Source organism: Stegastes partitus, unplaced genomic scaffold (assembly GCF_000690725.1).
Source record: "Stegastes partitus isolate 25-593 unplaced genomic scaffold, Stegastes_partitus-1.0.2 Scaffold2397, whole genome shotgun sequence".
Lineage (NCBI taxonomy): Eukaryota > Metazoa > Chordata > Actinopteri > Pomacentridae > Stegastes > Stegastes partitus.
This window is the reverse complement of record NW_007580128.1, coordinates 1-20,354: the sequence shown is the minus strand read 5'-3', so window position 1 is coordinate 20,354 and position 20,354 is coordinate 1. Positions and strand designations below refer to the sequence as shown.

General features: G+C 41.3%; 1 protein-coding gene across 2 annotated transcripts in view; it reads left to right on the top strand.

Annotated features, from left to right (window-relative positions):
- Positions 1-16,992, top strand: part of smtnl (smoothelin, like) — a 29,861-nt gene extending 12,869 nt beyond the window's left edge. For both annotated transcript variants that reach the window (XM_008305063.1, XM_008305062.1), the window contains exons 3-10: positions 8,953-9,034; positions 10,166-10,423; positions 10,558-10,620; positions 10,712-10,772; positions 10,857-11,003; positions 11,092-11,215; positions 13,366-13,517; positions 16,203-16,992. In XM_008305063.1, coding sequence (XP_008303285.1) covers positions 8,953-9,034; positions 10,166-10,423; positions 10,558-10,620; positions 10,712-10,772; positions 10,857-11,003; positions 11,092-11,215; positions 13,366-13,517; positions 16,203-16,329 — 1,014 coding nt within the window. In that variant the 3' untranslated portion in view covers positions 16,330-16,992. The remainder of the gene's footprint in view (positions 1-8,952; positions 9,035-10,165; positions 10,424-10,557; positions 10,621-10,711; positions 10,773-10,856; positions 11,004-11,091; positions 11,216-13,365; positions 13,518-16,202) is intronic.
- The last annotated feature ends 3,362 nt before the right edge of the window (positions 16,993-20,354 follow it).

Genomic DNA, 20,354 nt, shown 5'->3' with positions numbered 1-20,354 from the left:
CTGCACCGATCACACAGCAGATGAAAAATCCATTGTGTTTAACCAGGTTTTACAGCACGACTGTCTGAGAGACAATGTTGTTTACCAGCTTTACCCATAAAATTAGGAAAAACCATGAAGGATCAAAATCAGAAAGTAAGTTGCATCCAGAACCCCAAACAGAACATTAGGGTTTGCTAAACTGATATTTTGGAATCCAAAACAGAAAGTCTTAGTTTCGTAATTGTTTTCGCTGTAAACCAAAAGAGATCAACTGACAGACCTCAGAAGAACACAAAAAGCAGAAACTAACTCTTGCTTTTAAATGCAGTTTGCAGAAAAGCTCATGTAAAATCATGTAGCTTGTGTTGAGTTCTGTTGTGTTTATGTAGTAAACTTCTCCCTGTACAGTGACTCTCACCTGCAATTTAGGTTTTATATCTTTGTAGTTCAAAGGCGATAGCATATTTTCCATCCTTAACCCAAAGTGGTATTCCCTGAGATTTTTCTTGCAGAGAAATTGCAGGCTGTGTGAATGTATTTAAAGAACAGGTGGTCTGAGTGTGTCTTTCTTCCTCAGAGAGGATTCCTCTATAGCCCCCAGGGAGGAAATTACAGAGCAGGACTCCCCTGTCACTAACTGTTTCCTCTGATAGCTTTACAGTAGCTGTTATACATGATGACATGCTTCTTGCCTCATATGTTGCACTACAGTATACTGCTGGATGTACTGTGCTTTTTTTTTTTTTTTTAACTGTGCCATCGTAAAATGCAAAGTTGGAGGCGCAGTGAGGTTTTGCGACTTATAGGCTTTGTAATAATTTATAACATGTAAGATGCTGCTGAAAGACTTCACTGTGCAGCCATGTGTGTCTTCATGGAAATCTTTGTGTCAGTGCATTTGTTTTGCAAATAAGACGGCAGTGTGCAACACGTACGTACACACTGTCTCTCTTTCGAACACACTGACACTCACTGGAAGGCCGCCAGCTTGCCTCCATTGTTCTCGTGTTCCAGTCCTCCACCTCTCCAAGGTCCTACGAAGCTCAAATGTCATCCTGAGAGAGTAAAGCTGAAGGACAGAGGACAGTTTACGAGGTGGAGGGATGAAAGAAAAACACAGGTTTAAGTACAAGTAACCTTTGTTTACCTAATGTCAAGTTACACTAGTTAAAGAAAAAAGAGGGAAATAAAAACTAGTGCACAAATCCGCTATAAGGGTAAATGTTCACATCCATACTAGCTGCAGATGACAAGCTTCTTTAAACAAGTAAAAAGGAAAGATGGATGCAGTACAGAGTTAGTAAAACATTATAGAGATATAAAACCAGATATATAGGTTATGACTTTAACATTAAAGGAACAGTTTGACATTTTGGGACATAATGTGCAAGTTAGAAGAGAAGTTAGTTAACACCAGAGATGTTAGAAGGTAGAGACTCCCCACTCAAAGAACCCTGAATACGAATCTGGTGGAGAATTCTGTAACGTCAAAGATGGTAGCTTATGACACGTGTCCAGCCAGTCCCCAAAAAAACAATTATCTGCTTCATAACAGCATTTACAGAGGAGTCTGGTCTTTTCAGAGGGGCGCTGCCAAGATGGCTGCTGAGTGGCACTAAGACGAGTACGTTACAGCAACAAATCCGCAACTTGTTCTTACTTCTGTACTTACATAAGAATAAAACAAACAATTTATGACACACTATTTGCAAAATTATTAAATTTTTCAGATTATATTTTACCTTTGACAGCAGTAGGCTAGAACCAGTAGAGTTTATGATACCGACTAGAAACAGGGCTAACAGCTAACGCTAGCTAAAACAGTGACACCGTATAAAAGCACAGCATCTTATTTTAACATTTGTGTTTGCATAGGGATGAAACTAATCAATATGAATGAATGTATTGTTTTTGAGCTTTGATGGAGATAGGCTAGCTAAATATTAGCCTAGCATCAGTAGGCTATTAGTTAAAATAAAGGCAAAACAGGCAGAACAGCTAACGTTAGCAAGCACAAGGTACCTTTGTAAATTCATGTAAAACAAGAAGTTCTTGTTTTCACGTTTGTGTTTTTAATTAGATAAATCAAAGTATGATATTCTTGTAAAATTTAAAACTGTGGGTATGCATATGTTTTTATTTTGTTTGTTTGTTTACACGTGACAGAGCTAGCTAAATGTTAAGCTCGAGCCAGCAGGTCATGAGCGTAAGATAAAGACTGGAGGAAAGACTACCCTGGCTGTAAAGGTCAAAATATTGATAAGCAGCACAGAGTTGGTACTTTAAGCCCAAAGCGATTGTTCCGTTTCAAATACAACCTACTGGAGCACATGGACGGATACTCTTTCACTCAGCAGCCCACCGCCTCCCCTCATCAAATACTCTGGTCCAGCAGCCGGCTCGTCCCATCCACACCTCACCCCCACAAAGTCTTTATTAAAGTGTCAGTGATGAAGACGCCTCTGACAGCTAAACAATGTCTTCTGACTAAACACAGGATACGGCGCTCACCCAGCACCCTCATACCTCCTCCTGTTTGAACAGACGGATCTCCATGCAGGGAACCGTATTGCCAATATTGTGGCATTTGCACTAGATGACGAATGGTAATTGTGTTAAGTTTCGCTATGGACTGAGGAAGGATTTAGGCTAACATGAACTTCTATACAGTTTTAAAAATGAACATAGAAGTCATCATTTGTGTTGTTGCAGCACAGTTTACTTGAGTTTAATTTCATCCTGCTATGATGGTCCAAGGTCCACTGGGCATTTATCCACCAACGCCCCTTGGGGATAAAGGTAATTTGTGGGACAATGCTGAGGTCCTGCTATTGTCTCGTCCCGTTTACTTAAAAAAAAAGTTAGCGCGAAACTCTTTAGATTACGCTGTGATTGATCTTTTCCTGGTGGGGAAGTCCTTTGTGAGATTTGACCACTGTTACCACCGCCGGTGTGGATGGTGAAATCTAGTGTGTTCAGACAGTTTATTTTACATCCATTCTCCTCTCGCTCTGCTCTCATACGGAGGGCTTTTCCACATTTTCTGCTCTGTTTTACTAATTTTGTCCAAATATTTTATAGTTCCCCGCTCTCGGGTCAGTGACGCACTCTCAGGGTATGGGGGATTTGTTTTTCCTCGAAGGAAGAAAAGGGAGCTTTTGTCTGCTTACACTTCTGTCACACAGTTATTAGACTGTTGTGGAAAAAAAGAACTTTGCATGAGCTGTATGTGTGTTCATGCATCTGCACTTTTATGGGTCGTCCGTACGGGAACACAGCTACTAATAGCAGAGCAGACTAAGCAGCTGGTCAGTTGTTAGCTTACAGTCTGATTTACTTCATAGACAACAAAATTTAATTAGGATGAAGCCTAATACCTCCTGTATGTATAGACATGGTTCCTTACACAGCTCAGCTCGCTCTATTTCAGGACCATCTAGACATGAAGCGTCCTCCTTATAGCCACTTATCAAACAGGAGCAAACACGTGTCTGCCAATAAAGCGAAACGTGACTTGCAGAGTTGAGGTGATGATATCTTTAAATTTGATTCCTAATTTACAAGGGTACAGGGTTTCAGCCAGATGCTGATTCTTGGCACACTTGTATTTATTGGGTCTGTAATGGAACTAAAATATAACTTGGTACATTTTTAGGTGGCCTCTCTAGCAAGCATTTAATTGGGTGGGAGAGGAAAAGTCCCTGATCAGTCCTAACAAGTGCAGTTTGAAATACAAACTTAGTCCAATAGCAACATTATGAGGTGAAACATGGATATAACATTACATCTGAATTCTGTTCACTTCCTCAAGGAAATGAAAAAAGTCATGTCTGAAGTATTCACACTACTTTCTGCAATATTTTCTCCCACAATGCAATGCCCAATATTATGTAGATGCAGAACTGACATATTCTCTTAGTGATGAACAGAATGATGATGATGGATAGAGAGCATCTAAAATCTTTATTTACTGCTCAAAGAGTAAACAATAAAGTGTGCTGGTGTCAAAAGTTCATTATTAACCATTAGTATGCTTATTTTGAGAAAGTAAAGTGTTCTTTATCCCTGTGTCAGCATGCTGGTGTTTGCTAATTAGTAGCCTAGACTGTATATAAAAGATGGACAGAACCACCACGACTTCACCCATTGGTTTATTGATGAATGCTCAAGTCGGTCCTCTTTATTTTAGGGATTTTGTGTTTATATACGTATGTTTTCTTACTTTATTTTAAAAATGTTACATTAGCAAAAGTTAGTGTAAATAGCAAAACTCTAAAAAACTGTAATTTCACAAGAACTTTTATGCTCACTTGAGGTAGTTTTTGACTTTTTTTGAAGAAGAAGTAATGTGCCTCATGGGAGATGGAAACGCATTTTCCAATTAAGTTCTGACACAAAACCATTTAACTCACATGACTAAACAGCTGCTTCCATTTCTGTCAGTGTCTTTGCTCAATTTTTTCTAGATGGACAAAGTTTTGTTTGTTTCTACTTGCCAGGATTAACATAGTCTGTACCGTCACTTTCTGTCAGCTGCGTGCTTTAGTTCATTCACACCAAAGCAGTTAATGGGAACAACCCTAATTCACTTTTTTTTGGACATTACAAAAGTTTGTTTCAAATTGCTTTACAATTCTGTGGAACATTTTTGCAATCAGAGGACGTGCCGTCTGTTGAAAACTAGACAAAGAATGTGGATTCAAGGCTCTCCAACGGCTTCACTTTTCAGACCTGGAGGCTACGTCCATCTTTTCTTTACAGTTTGATTAGCTTTAACACAAACTGCAGCTGAAGCTGATGGGAATGCCATCAGTTCTGTAGGTCATCATTCACCAGTGTTGTTACAGCTCATCCTGACGGGAACATGAGCATCTGCACAAAATGTTATGATAATCCATCCAAACAGTTTTAGGACAATTTTCTGTGGAACAAAGCTGTGGATCAACCCACACTGCAATGCCTACAGCAGCTAGCACTGCTACAAATGAAATGAAAAGGGACAAGATGATATCGTAGGGATGTTAATGTTTCTTTGAGCATCTTAAGGTTCCCTTGTCACTACCATTGCTGGACATAAAATCTGACTTTGTGTGATTTGGAAAACTTGTGACTTCGTTTAAGCTCAACCTAAAGAATATTTTCCAGTTTGGAGCAGCTGTCTGTATCCACAGGTTATTAGAGCTGGTGCAGAGTTATGTATCCACTCCTCAGTGTATAAATATTAGCTGTGTAGCAGCTGCTAACCTCAGTGTTGACCTTTAGCAGAACATGTTTTGTCATAGCTTCCTGGCCACAATATAACCCCAAACACTAGTGAAGCTCTTTATCGAATGCACACTGAATGAAATAACTTCTTTTAAAAAATCTCTATTTACTCTTATGGTGAAATATTCTAAACATTTGTCACATAAAAGAAAGGCAGTAGATAAGGCATATATGAAGAAATGCAATATTTGAACTTAGTACATGAACAGGAGGCTACATCATGCTAAAGAAAGGTTGAACAGATTTCAGTGCAGGGCTGCTTCCACGAGGTTGGATGCAATGTTTTGCTTTTAACACAAGCTGTTTTTTCAAAACAGTGCATCAGCGCATCAAGTGCAGAGTCATCCAACAGACACCAGATCTGCTCCGTGCTTGTATGCATGCGTGTTTTATCAGATGCGTGTACAAATGCGGTTGGAGCAGCATGTCCTGAGGTCTCTGGTGTGGAGTGTGGAGAACACGGCCATCAGCAGTGTGTTCTGCCAGCAAATAAGACCTCGAGATACCAGAGAGTTTACAGGAACCTCAGCAGCTCTGCGATCATGTTTCCCCCTCTGACCCAAAGTGGATGTCTGATGATCTGAGTACTTAAGCCAGGGAAGCTCCCCTCCCCAAAGCCAGACATTCTGCAATTTGTCTCCCTCCTCCTGCGGGATAGCCAGCTGTTTCCACCTCACTACCCTTACTCACTATCCCTCTGTACCTTTCCCTCCATGCAATGAAAAACGACACTCCTCTGCCTCCCTTACCTTATCATACATAATGATATTTTCTACAAAAGTCCTCGGATTTTCCCTTATTAAGTGTGTCACCACTGCTTAATGAAATGACAACCTCCCACACACACACACACACACACACACACACACACCTACACACACACACACACACACGTCTTTCTTCTTGCCTTGTTTTAACACACATGACCTACCAGCATTCCTATATGGCGAGCTCACCCAAACACACACACACACACACACACACACATGCACACACTCCCAGCCATTTTCTCAAGTGAGCACAGCGTGCTATCTCACAGCAAGAACCGCGTAATGTGTATGTATGTGCACATGTGTGTGTGTGTGTGTGTGTGCAGAGGTGATATGGTGCTGGTTTTGATTTTATGTCTTTCAAGAGACTTGGGGTTGTGTTTCAATTCCTGAAGCGTTAATGAGGTTTTGTTTGTGGGGCTCACATGCAAACTCATTATCCAGATGAGTAACCACAAGGCATTGTTTCTGGAAAGTTGTGCTGCAGTGTTTGAATATTTTTTTGTTTAATTCTGTGAGCACTGCAAAGAAAATTGGATTGACCTCCACTGTATTGGCTCATGCTCGTAGCATCTTGGTAACACGTTTTTTTTCCTGCAATTTAGTGAAATGATGTATTTTTTTTTAAAGCTGCTCCAGTAAATATTTTTGAACTAACAGTGAATCAAATGACTGTTGAAGTGAAAGTTGTAGCTTGTCATGACAAAACCTAGTGACCCTGAATTCCCCTGAGCTTTACGGTGCATTTTGACCTCTTTTTGTGTTGGTTTAACACTTCAGCTCAGTCTAACTGCTCTTATAGCAGTGATACTAGTTGCAACAGGTAAATATTTTAGATGAAGAAGCTCTGATACATTCATTCTACTCTACCTGCTTAGAACTAATCAGCAAACTAGAGGCTAGCTATTGAACATACTTGAGGTAATTGCAAGCCAAAATTCTAGCCAAAAAGTCTTACTAATTGTTTGTCATGTAGTTCACTTCATAGATTTTTTGAACAGCAATCTAAAGTCTTTCTTTATTGTGGCCTTTAATGAACATTTTCCATAACTGCTAGATTTTTGCAGGCTAAATGTCACAGCCTGGCAGAAGACATGAGTCCATGGAGGAGTTGAGTTGTTGTACCAGCTCAGACATGTCTACACAAACAGACAGAGGACTCGACACTGTAGATGTTTTCAGACAGCAGAGATAACAGCTAGAGAGCTATATATTTATATATGGGGGTGTTTTTCTGTGCGTACAAAGACAGCGCTGTTTAACTTAATGTGGATACTTAATCCAAGGAACGTGCTTATTATTTCTTAGAAAGATGGAGAAATAAATGCTGATGGAGCGACTCCACTGAGAAGCCAGAGGAACTGAGGCTGGAGGCCAGATGTGATGTATTCATGCTGGTTCTTTATAGTGACTGTGGTGCTAGCAGCCAGTGAACATAGTGCTCACATATTAAGGACTGAACAGCCATTAAAAGTTTGTAGCTAATGCATTTGCTCTGAATAGACATCTCAAATTACTACTTTGTCTGCCTTTCTGTTTTTTTTTTTAATTTAAATGCTGGTGATAGACTCAGCGTTGCTCATCCTTTATCTGTTCATTTAGTGGTTTCTGACCAGATTCTGCAGCTCTGCTTCCAATCACGCTGACGTTATCTAAACACAGCACTGATGCATCAGTGGTGAAATAACGTTCTTGGTCAAACGCAGCGCAGAAATCAGCCCTGTCTATTTGATTCCGCTGTTGCAGCCAAGTCGAAACACAACCAGCTGTTCATTTGTTATTTGCTGTTAAAGAGCTGAGGATCTCCAACATGGCTGCCTGAGGGTGCATTACGTCCGTGGAAAGCCTGTTTCTGGGTCTGTTACGCTGAAAAATGTTTGACAAGACCAACAAAGATGTGATGTGACATGTTGTTTGATCCTGACCTTGAGAAAACGTGCACAGCTATCAGCGCTGCACTATTGACCTGAGTAGTGTTGTTCTCTGCCAGAGAGGCTGACTATCATCACGCTAAGCTCTGTTTATCTTTCTGACAGGGCCACATGGAAAGTGACAGCTTGACCCACAACCTATGTGGGTCAGCAGCACCATGCATCAAGAGTCTGAGATAGAAGTATCTCCTCAGGATGGTGATTAGCTGTCCCATGTGGCTGATTGTGTTTGCGGGGAGGAAAGACAGGCTCTGCTGCAGGTCTCAGCTGATCACGGGGGCAGGAAAAAGGCAGGGTCACGCAGAAGTATGAACTCTGGATACTGATGATGTTTGACATTAAAACTTGATCTCAATCACATTAGCAGTGAGAACCGGATGGACTTTGGCAGGACTCCCGTCTCTGAACGTGTCAGTGACAGCGGTGCCTGATTTAAAACAAAGACTTTGCAGGTCTTATCACTGGAAGGGGAGGCAGATACACAGAACAGACCAACCCGGTGCCTCTAACACCTACAAGGTTTTACCGAGCTCTGACTTTGAAGTGCACTGAGTTGTGCCATGCCAATTTGTTGGTTTATTTAGTTTTGTGTGAAGTTACGTCAAAAAAATGCTGGATTCTGAAGAGTGAAAGGCTCCAACAATGACTCAATGAGCATCTGGATTTATTTTATTGTTCAAAGCAGAGGAACGCGATGCCCCACTCTTTGTCGGCGATCCAAACACAACATGAACAGCTTGATGCAAAACTCAGACAAGATTAAAGGGGTGACAAGTACACATTTAACTCTCTGTGGAACAAAATGATCCAGTAGGCAATAATAACTTACAATCAATATGACACACAAATGATTCATTCACCAGATTGCTGCTTATGTTCCAGCTCTGTGCTGTGGTGGAAAAACAGCCACAACAACTGGTCACCAGTAAAAGTCAAATATGACTTCATTTACGGCAACGAAGGCTGTTTGTGTGTCGTTAACTGTGACTCTATGTGTGTTTCAGAGCATTGAGCGAGAGGAGCCAATAGAAGTGGACCCAGCCCCGACACATGCTGGACAGGAGAACGGACACACTGCTGCACCAGGTAATCACACAACTGCAAGGTGTCCCCACATTTACTGTCTATATGCACAGAGTGGTTTCAGCCTTCATTCACAGGAGGCATAAAAACACATTAAGCGTATGTTACTTGTCATGGTTGGTACAGCTCAGCCTGAGAAAACAGTCGCTGATGGTATTTGTGGCTTCGTCAACCCCAATCACAGTTAATGTCAGTTTAGGCTAGGTTTGGAGACTACAGATTGTTTTTAGAAAGCCTATCCTGCATCACAGACTAAAGTTGGAGATTTTACAAGATGTTTTTCAAGGCAGGGAGGTTCTTGCAAAAAGAAGCAATTGAACTGCAAAATGAGAAATGTGGGACTCAGTGTTTAGGAGTTCAAAGACAAAATAGGAGAATATCAGCTGCTGCTACGTTCATATTGTAGAAAAAGGTCTGCCAGCATGAAAGTTACCAAGTTCTTCCAGGGGAAGCAAGTGGCTGCTCCAACATGCAGGAAGTTGAATTGTCTTAATATACACTGTAAAGTTTGTATGCTGTACTTGTGTTACTTGTTTTAAAGTGTAGAATGGAGAAAGTTAACATAAACTCATTATAGCCACATTAAAGGGGAATATAAGAATTATTCATGAAAGCTGTATTCTTTGATGTTTGGCCGCTGGGGGGCAGCAGGAGAAGCTGTAAACACAACATTGACATATTAGCGCCTTACACTGTAAAGATCAAATGGTAAATGTGTTACCAAACAGCAGCCCATTCACAATTTTGGAGCAACATTAGCCTTTATTTGGAGTCGTGTTTCTGACAGTGTGACAGGTTTAAGTCCAGTAGTTGCTTTCTTTTAGCTCTGTTTTGCTCTCAACCAACTCCAGAGGAAAATACTGAATCTAGCTCGTTCTACTACACCAAGGTAATAGTCTCCTATGTTCAGCAGCTTGTCATTAATAATGTTTGGTGCTGAGCAGGTATTGTACTGTGATTCATCGGAGTTCAGTAGCAAAAAATCTAAATAATAAGCTTAAAAACGGTAAAACTTCCTGTAGAGCTGAAGAAAACTCCAGATTAATTTTATGTTGTGTTTATTTAAAACTGTTGATTGGTGCACCATAAGACATTTCATCATCATCATAGTTTTAAATCTTTCTGTCCAACCAGAGCATTCGGTGTTGGTACATGGAAAGATCTCTCCACCCAGCGACTTCCCACACGAGCACACAGCACCAGTCGCCATGCGGATGCCTCACCTTCCCATCACTGCTACAACCAAGACAGCAGAAATCAAAGGTTCTCCCGTCTTTCCCAGCAGTCCTGTTGGTTCTATGTCCTCTTCAATCCTAGAGGCCTCACCTACCGACCAATCGGCTGCAAGCATCACCCAGCCCCAATCAGCGGAGGAGTCTCTAATTCAGCCAGGTGTCTGACAGTCTGATCATCAAGTCAATTCATGCTATGTGTTTTTTCCCCTTTGAATCGTTAATGTAGAATAATTCATATCTGGTTTTGGAAAACCTCCCAACTCATATTCCTTTTGATTTTCTGTCTGTCAGTGCCTTCTGTGAAGACATGGACTCCTACACCCATCAGAGCTCTGGGATCTCCATGTCTTCAGGGTGAGCACTTCATTCACTCAGTATATTTTTTTTAAAAAAAGACAACATCCCAGATGTGATTTTCACTCAATGTACTGTGTCTGTTTTGCAGAGAAGACAAATTCAGCTCCCGCTAAGTCTGTGACCTATTCAGGGCTGCCACAGCATGACAGGTAAGTGGATGGGGAAGAACACACCTTCAGGACGGATAAAATAAGTTTTGCTTTGTCTGACTCTTGTGTGCTGCCACCCTGTAGAGACGGTGATGTTAGCAGTGACAGGTCCTTCGGGCAGATCGGAGAGAGGAGGCGGGAGCTGGTGAGATCGCAGACTCTGCCTCGTAACATCGGCGCTCAGGCTCGTCGATCCATCTTTGAAAAGCTGGACTCTGAAGCCAGTAACAGGTCAGTGCAGTGCAATACTGTAGCTGGGTCATATGGGAACAACAGTGCATTGATGATTTATGTTCTCTGTCTTATGTCCTCTGCACAGTCGCCCTAAACCAGTGGACTCTAAACCAAAGCTGAAGCGGTCTCAGAGTTTTGGGGTGTCCAGCGCCAGCAGCATCAAACAGATCCTTCTCGAGTGGTGTCGCTCCAAGACCATAGGCTACCAGGTACAACACCGGTCACCACCTGACCAACACACTTCTAGTCTGACAGTGTTATATTGTCATTTACTACACCGTATTACCGATGTTTTATGGGTGTAGAGCATTATAAATCTATTTCGAGCCATATTTTATAACATGTGGCCCATTTATTACTGGAACTGTTGGGTTCCTCACAACCTCTGATCCTGTTTTAGTCCACTGACTACAGATTCTACGGACCATCATTTTTCAGAACAGATCCTAGTCGATTGCCTTTGTGAATGTGTTTTCCTGCCTTCCAGACAGTCACTGACATCAGTTAATTTCATTATAGCATGGAAATGAACTGGCAGATATTTGCTCCAGATAGATAATCCAGTGGGTCTGGTTATATTTTTGTCCAAGTCACATTACTGTTGCACAGTAACGTAGTGGAAAACTGACAGCGTGTTCATGTCCTGATTGGAAGTTTGAAGCCGAGCTTTAAAGTTGGAAGCACTGCTGCAGCTGGCATGTTAATGCAAGAAGCTAATAAATTCACATTATCCTTTTCATGATGTTTTCCAGCTGTTAGACTTTTGGGTTTGACTTTCTGGCAACGTCGCTCATGAGTGCAGTGCTGTTTCTTAACCTTTCAGTCTCAGATAACAGAACCTTTTAACAGCACATGAACGCACCGTGTCAAACAGCTTAAGATGTCTATTCAAGCTGTCAACAGAAATATCACAGAAAAATAATGTCACTTTGTTAAAAATAAGCAAGCCAGAGGTTTAAGGATGAGAAGATGAAGGATTATTGAAAGTCAGCTGATCTTTGCAAGTCCATTTTAATAGTAAGTTAATCAGCAGATGATAATCCTGTGCTGTGTGCAGCTCTAAGCTCATTTATCGACAAGGGCGCAGAGCTGGAGCAGGAATAATGTAGAAAAATAATCATACAACAGAGAGAAGAAGAAAAGGGTGAAGTAGTTTGTTTTGTATGCGCTGATAAGATTTCTTTCTGAGAGAAGGCAGATGCCACATCAGTTTAACCTTTGGAGAAATGCAATGATTTGCTCTCAGAATGATGCAGCTATAGACTTATCGTGTCTATTTATGACATTTATGGATTTCTATAGGTCACTTAGATCACCCTTCACGTTGAACAATGACAGTAAAGTTAGTTTGAATGTGACGCCAAGAGGTCCTCGTAGCAGCATATGATGGGTTGGGAGGGAGATTGAGTTTGATAAACACGTTTCCATGTTTACTGAGCAGATTACAGCGATACTACTGGTCTTCTTGTCTAATCCTAACAAACTGTTGAACTATTCTTTGCTTTGTCTCAACCTTTTTGCTGCTACTGCTGCTCTTCCTCACATTATTTATTATTACAATAAGGATGTCAGAGTTAGCAAATTGTAGAAAATGAGTAAATCTCCAGCATAAGACTGAAATTGAAACACAGATGAGGTCAGAGATAGATGTAATGACTTTCAGACCTTCACAGTGTTTCATTTCGCTTTAACCTGTCGGCACACAGCGCAGCGCTAATGTGTTAATTATCTACCTCTGAACTACAGAGGTGCATGGAAGTGAGTGCTTTTGTGAATATAAGTGTATATAATTGCATGAGTGTGTTATGAAGGGGGCGAGGGTGCAGTACTGAGGTAGTTCAGGTCATGGCTGAGCACACCGACACATTGCTGCACTCTGGTACCCTTTTCTTTGCAGCAGCCTGCGCCAGCTGCTCCATGTGGCTTTAGTTAGAGTCAAGCAAGGACGGCAAAGCCAAGACTCTTATTAACTTGTAGAAAACGCTCACAGACACACAGACGAGAGAGAGGGAGAGATGTTCATCCGATTACTTGACATGTTGCATTTCATTCATGGCAAACTCCAGACTAATAAAGGGCAGCATCGAGATGACATGATTTCAAAAGCACGAAACGGTCTGACAGCAGGAGAGGAGAGGACGGGCTGTTTTATCCATCATAATTATGGGCTGGACAGAGAGTGAATGGGGAGATGGCTTTGTAAAGCTGCAACAAGCTGCCAGTCACTTTTACAAGTCATGTCATCTTTTAGGTCCTTCAATCTTTCAGCTCTGACTGCGTTCCTCCGTGCTGTAACTCTCACACACACTTGCCACATCATCACCAGATCTTTATCTTCTCTCCCCTTGTTTCTCTGCAGAACATCGACATCCAGAACTTCTCGTCCAGCTGGAGTGACGGGATGGCTTTCTGCGCACTGGTCCACTCCTTCTTCCCCACAGAGTTTGACTATAACGCTCTGTCGCCCGCCAACCGCAAACACAACTTTGAGCTGGCCTTCGGAACTGCAGAGTGAGTGAGAGAAACAAGAAAAATATTTAAAGAGGATGCAGTGGTCCAATTTTTTGATTTGATTTAACCGAGACCATTTAAGCAAATACAGAACTGTGACAAACAGCGAGCCAGGCCATGTCCTATAGTTACAAAAACCACTTACCAGCACCTCTTAAGCAGGCTAGTTTTTTTTTGTCTTTCTTGATCAGTACAATGACAGTGTTTACTGTGAGGGACTTTTTTTTTCTCGCTCAGAGCAGTGACTTTGTGATAATTACCCCTGCCCAAGAAATCCTCCAACACAAAACTCAAATCTTTCAGTTTTACACCTCAGTGTGTTTGTGTGGACTAAAGGTGAATTTTGCAGCATTAATCTTATACCCTTTTTATTTTTCAAATTCAGTTAATCTACTCATCTAATAACAGTTGTTCATTCTGTGTGTGCACTAAAACAATATTGCACGTTCATACCAAGCCATGGCTCTGTTCATAGGAAACAAAGTGACTCAGACTGAGCCACACAGCACTATTTAAGTGAGCCTTGTGCACATGAAGCAGAAGTTAGAGGGGAGACAGAATAAAAAAGGGGCAGTAGAAGTGAGAGGGATGTTAAATCTGACACATGCTAACCATCGAAATCCACTAACTCGCTAAATCTCAGCAGTCTTTCTCACAATAAAATAACAAGCACCTTTAAACAAGCAAGAAATAAGGTGTTAAGTAGTCGGCTTTAGGAGGATTTCGTGTCTCTGCTTCCCATCTTTCACTAAACTAACTGGCTGCAGTTTAACAAACCGACACCACAGTGCTGTCTTTCTGAACATCACTTGTCAAGAAAGCAAATAAGTACATTTCCTAAAATATCAAACGATGACTTTAACCTCCTATTGTTCTCATTATGGAGCACACACAAACACACATTCGTTAGCTGGGAGTCAGTTGCGGTTTGTGAATTCTGCAGATCTGGACTTACAGGATTTATGGGCCTTAACTGCATCAACAATGCGTGTCTCTGCCTTATTGTGGCTGCATGTTTCTTAATGTGTTTTCTTTGGTGGTTTATTTTATAGCTCTCTCCAAACAACAGAATACACATATTTTACATAGCTATACTCCGTCCTATCCTATCCTATTTCACCATGAGTTTTTCTGTTTCACATTTGATGAAAGGTGTGCATTCCTTTTGGCTGACTCTATCATTTCATAGAGCCTAGCCTATTGTCACACTGTGCAAACAGGCTGCATACTATAGATCTGACATGATGCAGGCCTACAGCATGTACATACACATGCTGTACATCAGGGCTTAAAGAAACCACTTGATTTAATAACAGTTTATTCACTGAGTGCTGCAGAATTAAGCTGCTTTGACTGAAAAACAAAATTCACTTGCAAAGAATCAATCCTCTGTCTTCGGTGGCAGTTTCCGCTTTGACCTCTGAAGGAGCTCAGAGATATGAGATTTATGGCACAGTGAATATATATGATTGATCAAATACATCGCGTTGCTCTGTCACCTCAAAACATGTTTGGCAAAAGTCAGTGTTTTCATGAGAATTACACTGATATATTGTGCTGACTGTTGACTGGAAGGATGCAGTTGTGTTTCTGCACATTGTGTCTTATCTGAAACAATCAGTCATTTAGACAGACAACAGAAAAATAATCACAATCAACCAGCAATGAAAAAAACAAAAAGAAAGAAAAGGAAAACCAAACTGATTCCAGCCTGCATGGAAACACTTCACAGGTTTACAAGCAGTTTTAATACATCACCGTGGGCATGTTTGAGACCAAGCAATAGACCAAATTCCCTCAAATGGATCAGCTGGTGAATTAAGTCCATCTCAACTATGCATACTGTTTCATTGTTTCTAAATGCTATTTTAGGGGCAATAAAACCAACATTTTCAAACTGCTGAATCCTGTTTGGAGCTGCAAGGTGGCTCAGTGGTTAGCACTGCTGCCTCGCAGCAAGAAGGTCGCCTGTTCGCATCCCGTTGAGAACACCTGGGATCTTTCTGCGTGGAGTTTGCATGTTCTCCCTGTGCAGCGTGGGTTCTCCTGCTTCCTCCCACAGTCCAAAAACATCCATCCATTATCTATACGCCGCTTAATCCTCACTAGGGTCATGGGGGGCTGGAGTCTATCCCAGCTGACTCAGGGTGAAGGCAGGTTCACCTGGACAGGTAACCAGTCTATCACAGGGCTACACTTAGAGACAGACAACCAAGCACACTCACATTCACACCTACGGACAATTTAGAATCACCAATTAACCTCAGCATGTATTTGGACTGTGGGAGGAAGCCGGAGAACCCGGAGAGAACCTACACTGCACGGAGAGAACATGGAGACTCCACCCAGAAAGAGCCCGGTGCCCCCACTGGGATGCAAACTGGCGACCATCTTGCTGCAAAACAACAGTGCAACTTTGCAGCCCAGTCCAAAAACAGCTGAGGTTAATTGGTGATTCTAAATTGTCTGTCGGTGTGAATGTAAGTGTGCTTGGTTGTCTGTCTCTAAGTATGATAGACCCTAAGTCAGCTGGGATAGATTCTAGCCCTCCGTGACCCTAGTGAGGATTAAGCGGTGAATAGATAATGGATGGGTGGATGAATCCTGTTTGGTTTGTGTTGCAGTCAACCCATGCTCCTGCACTATAATGCCCTCTGCTCTAACTTGTCTTTCTCTGTCCTCCAGAGTGAAGGCAGGCTGCGACCGGCTGATCGAGGTGGACGACATGATGATCATGGGTCGTAAACCAGACCCCATGTGTGTCTTCACCTACGTCCAGTCCCTCTACAACCACCTGCGCAAGTTTGAGTGAAGCTCAGATGCCTCCACCAGAGCTCAACAGACACTACTTTAATTGAATTCTAATTGCTGTCAGGCACACGCCTCTGTACCTAAGCTGGAGCTGAGTGGAGACCCAGACCTGGCATGAGAGTCCTTTGGAAAGACTAGGTCTCCCCCTAGTGGTGGATTATTAGACACTCCTCCACTCGCTGCAAAAGAAGCACCTGGTCACAGAGGAAATCCTCGCAGCTCAGATCACAGTGACTCATTATTGCTGACCAGTAATGAAGAGGATGGATTTATATACAGCTGTACAGGGTGGTCTGAAAAGTACTGTTCTTTAGTTTTTTAGTTTGTGTATGAGTGTGTGTATGTAGTTGAGATGTATTGGACAAGAGTTGCTGTGTTGTATAAATCTTTATTATCACCACACATGTTTGAAAGTGAGCGTCCGTAATATTAATCTTGAGCTTTGCACCGATTGAGAGGATTCTGTCTCACAACTGTCACTGAAAACTGTGTGTGATGCAGCATGGCACGCTGTTGGGATCCAACACAATGTTATAGAGAATAAAATGATAATGTGATGAGGAGCTGAGGGATATTTCCATCCACATATGAGGTGTGACATTGTGTTATTGAGATGATCTTGAGATATGAAAAATGAATCCAATAAATTGTACCATACACCTGACTGTGGACGTTGTGTTCCTACTGATAGAATGAGAAAAGGGAAAGAGATCAACGCTGCAGAAGTTTTGTTTTTCTTTTAAAGAGAAAAAAAAAACCTTTATCAAACTTTAATCTCTGTTCTGGTGGTGGATGTTTGGTTATAAGATGACATCAGATTATTGTGACACAAGTTGTACTCAACCATAAAACAAAATTACTGTTTATTAAACCAACATTAGCTGCATTTTGCTACATGTAAAAGCATTTTGTAATAGTTTTGGTCAATGTTGAACTTCACCATCTGTTCTGGCTGCAGAACGATTCGCAGCTCATCCCATTGTTACAGGTTAGATTAAGAAGAAACTTCAGCAAAGTCAGAGTTTAACAATTATTTATTTTGACAATCAGAGGTGGGTATCCCGATTTACATTATCGCGTCTTCGTTCTTCCAAAAACAACAATCCAACCCGAAATAGCTGAAACCACCGCAGAAGGAGGACAAACCCGCAGATTTATAAAGCACACATCCACTTCAACCCAAAATCAGGGCACGGCAAATACACTGCAGGCCAAAACACCGCAAATGAAACCAGTAAGATCAGGTTGGGTATGTGTTGGAGTGACAGGCGATATACGATCTGTCAGGAAGTGACCCAATAAAAATAACATACAAAACAAAAAAAAGGAAAAAGGGAGTTAGTCCGCTCGCACAAGTTTACCAACACATAAGCACAGATCAGATGTACTAGTGGAGTGGACTAACTCAAACAAAAACAAAACTAGAAACTAAACAAACATCAGGACAGCAGGCAGCGGTAAGACGTGAATACTGGCGTCGTACTCCCACGCCCAGTCATTCACTACCACACAACTGACAGTTCTCCACAAGACCGTCCGACCCAGAATTGGTCTCAATCCACAAAATCCACAAGAGGGCCCAGCAAACGTCCTGGCCACCCCACAGGAAACTGGCACTTCGCGGGCAAAACTACCAACTTCCTCTTTTATGGGCTAATGCCCTGGGGCAAGAGTGACGCCTAGTGGTGTCACCCGTTACACCATGGCGTCAGTTTTTCTTTCAGTGTCCTCGCTACTCCTCAAGCCCATAAGGAGCAAAAAGTGGACTGTAGATGTCGCTGAAAGCAGAAGACAGGGTCATATACAAGTAGGGAACACACAGCTGTCACTGACATAAATTGAAATTGACAAAAGTAATAATAAATAAAAAAGTTAATGAATGAAAATCACGACATTGCTTTTGAACTGTGGTTCAACAAAGATATTTTTCAAAAAGACAAACAAACAAGCATGATGGGACCCACAAACTAATGTTTTGTTGAACAACCCTTTGAGCCAATCACTGCAATCAAGTGTTTTCTGTAACTCTCAATCAGACTTCTGCACCTGTTGACAGGTGTTTGGATTTTGGCCCACGGCTCATCAGCAAAGTGCTCTCATTTGTCTGGGACATTTTTTTTTATTTTTTTAAATTTTTTTATTCTTTTCAGCCACAATTCAAAGCAACGTCTCATTTCACGAAATTATAATTTAGCAGTTTTTTAAAATTTATTATTACTTTTTTCAGTTTCTAGTTATTTGAGTGACGATTGTGAATTTTGCCTTTTCTTTAATGGAAAGATCTGAATACATTTGAGGACGACTGTACATATGTTTTAAAAAACACAATAAAACTGAACACACACACCAACTGTTGTGGACTGTTTGCTGGTTTCACTGTCAGTGTGTAGATATGGTAAAAAGTCCAGATGTGCAAGAAAACTTTTCTTCCCACCATCAGGAGCTGAACTCATTTAGCTTAACATGTATTTTCAAACATGCGATGCAGCGGAACACAATGGGTTCCAAATGGAATTATGATGTCACAAGAGAAGGCAAGTGATTTTCACACTAATTTGATCTTAAATCTCTTATTGATTTCCCTTTTTCTAAATAAGTGAATTCAATCAAAAGGCCAGAAAACCAGGAATGTATTTCATGTTGTTGTTTTTCCTTTATTTCAAATCAAAAATTTAAAGAAAAGTCAACATTTGATCCACAAAATCAAAGATTCAAAGTTCGAAAAGGGTTTAGGAAGAAGTCGAACACTTATAAACACCAAAACCCCGATGTTTAGAATAACTTAAATATATTTACACTTTCATAGAGTCTCATCAGAATATTGAAGCATATTACACAACACACAATTAGGGTGGCTGTGGCTCAGGTGGTAGAGCGGGTTGTCCTCTAATCGCAAGGTTGGCGGTTCGATCCCCCGCCCCTCCACAGTCGAAGTGTCCTTGGGCAAGACACTGAACCTGAAGTTGCTCCCAATGGCAGGCAGCACCTTGCATGGCTGCTCTGTCGCCATTGTATGAATGGGTGAATGAAAAAAGTAAAGTGCTTTGTGTGCCGCAAAGGTAGAAAAGCGCTATGTAAGTGCAGACCATTTACAATGATAAAACTTTCTCATAATTAATCACCATACACAATTACATTGTTTTTAATGAGTCTCATTAACATTATTATAATTATTAATTATATCATCTTTTTTTTTAAATGTCCCTATTGTTTGATATGTTTTTATGTTCTCACTGCAGCTGTTTCATGACTGAACCCCTCCTTGTAGAGATACAATGAAGTTTAGTGTTTGTTCTTACAGCTGTTTTTTTGAACATGTATGTTCCTCTTAGACAGAATTTACTCTCCCTTGATTGGAAAACCTTTTGGATGCTGTTAGTCAGTTGGTCATTTTTAACTCGGTACATGATTTGAAGGATGTTGAAATTGATCAGGTCTTCAAATGTCAATCTTTCCAGTTTGCTGAACAGAGCGTTAGTTGGTTCTGTATCAGTGGATTTAGTCATTATTCTTATGGCTGTTTATGCTCATGATGTGGTGACTGAATATGAGAATACACTTGACACACTTCGACTCTGTGTTCGCTGGTTCCCTCCACAGTCACACTGACAGCGCTTGTGGTCCAGGCAGGTGAAAGTTCCAAGTCAAAATAAAGTTTTACTTGCAGCAAGGAGCCAACATGTGCAGTATAAGGTCTGAGCAAGTGACTGACTAATAACATGACGCATTGATTTCTACATACAGGCAGTGAAGAGAAAACAGAAAACAACCTCCTGCAAAGGGGTGAGAATAGGCAGAGTTTTCATGGTGTTTTGAGTTCTCACTAAAAACAACTTGTCCCTTTCTCACACTCACAAGGTTTAACAGAGGCAATGGACATTTACAGCATTCTCATACTTTTCACAAGATTATTGGATCATAACATAGAATTATTCTAATAATCCTGCATCTTGTTTCCTCTCAGGTCCAGTTCTGTCAGATGGGAGGGGTTGGACTTCAGAGCTGAGACCAGAGAATCACAGCTGA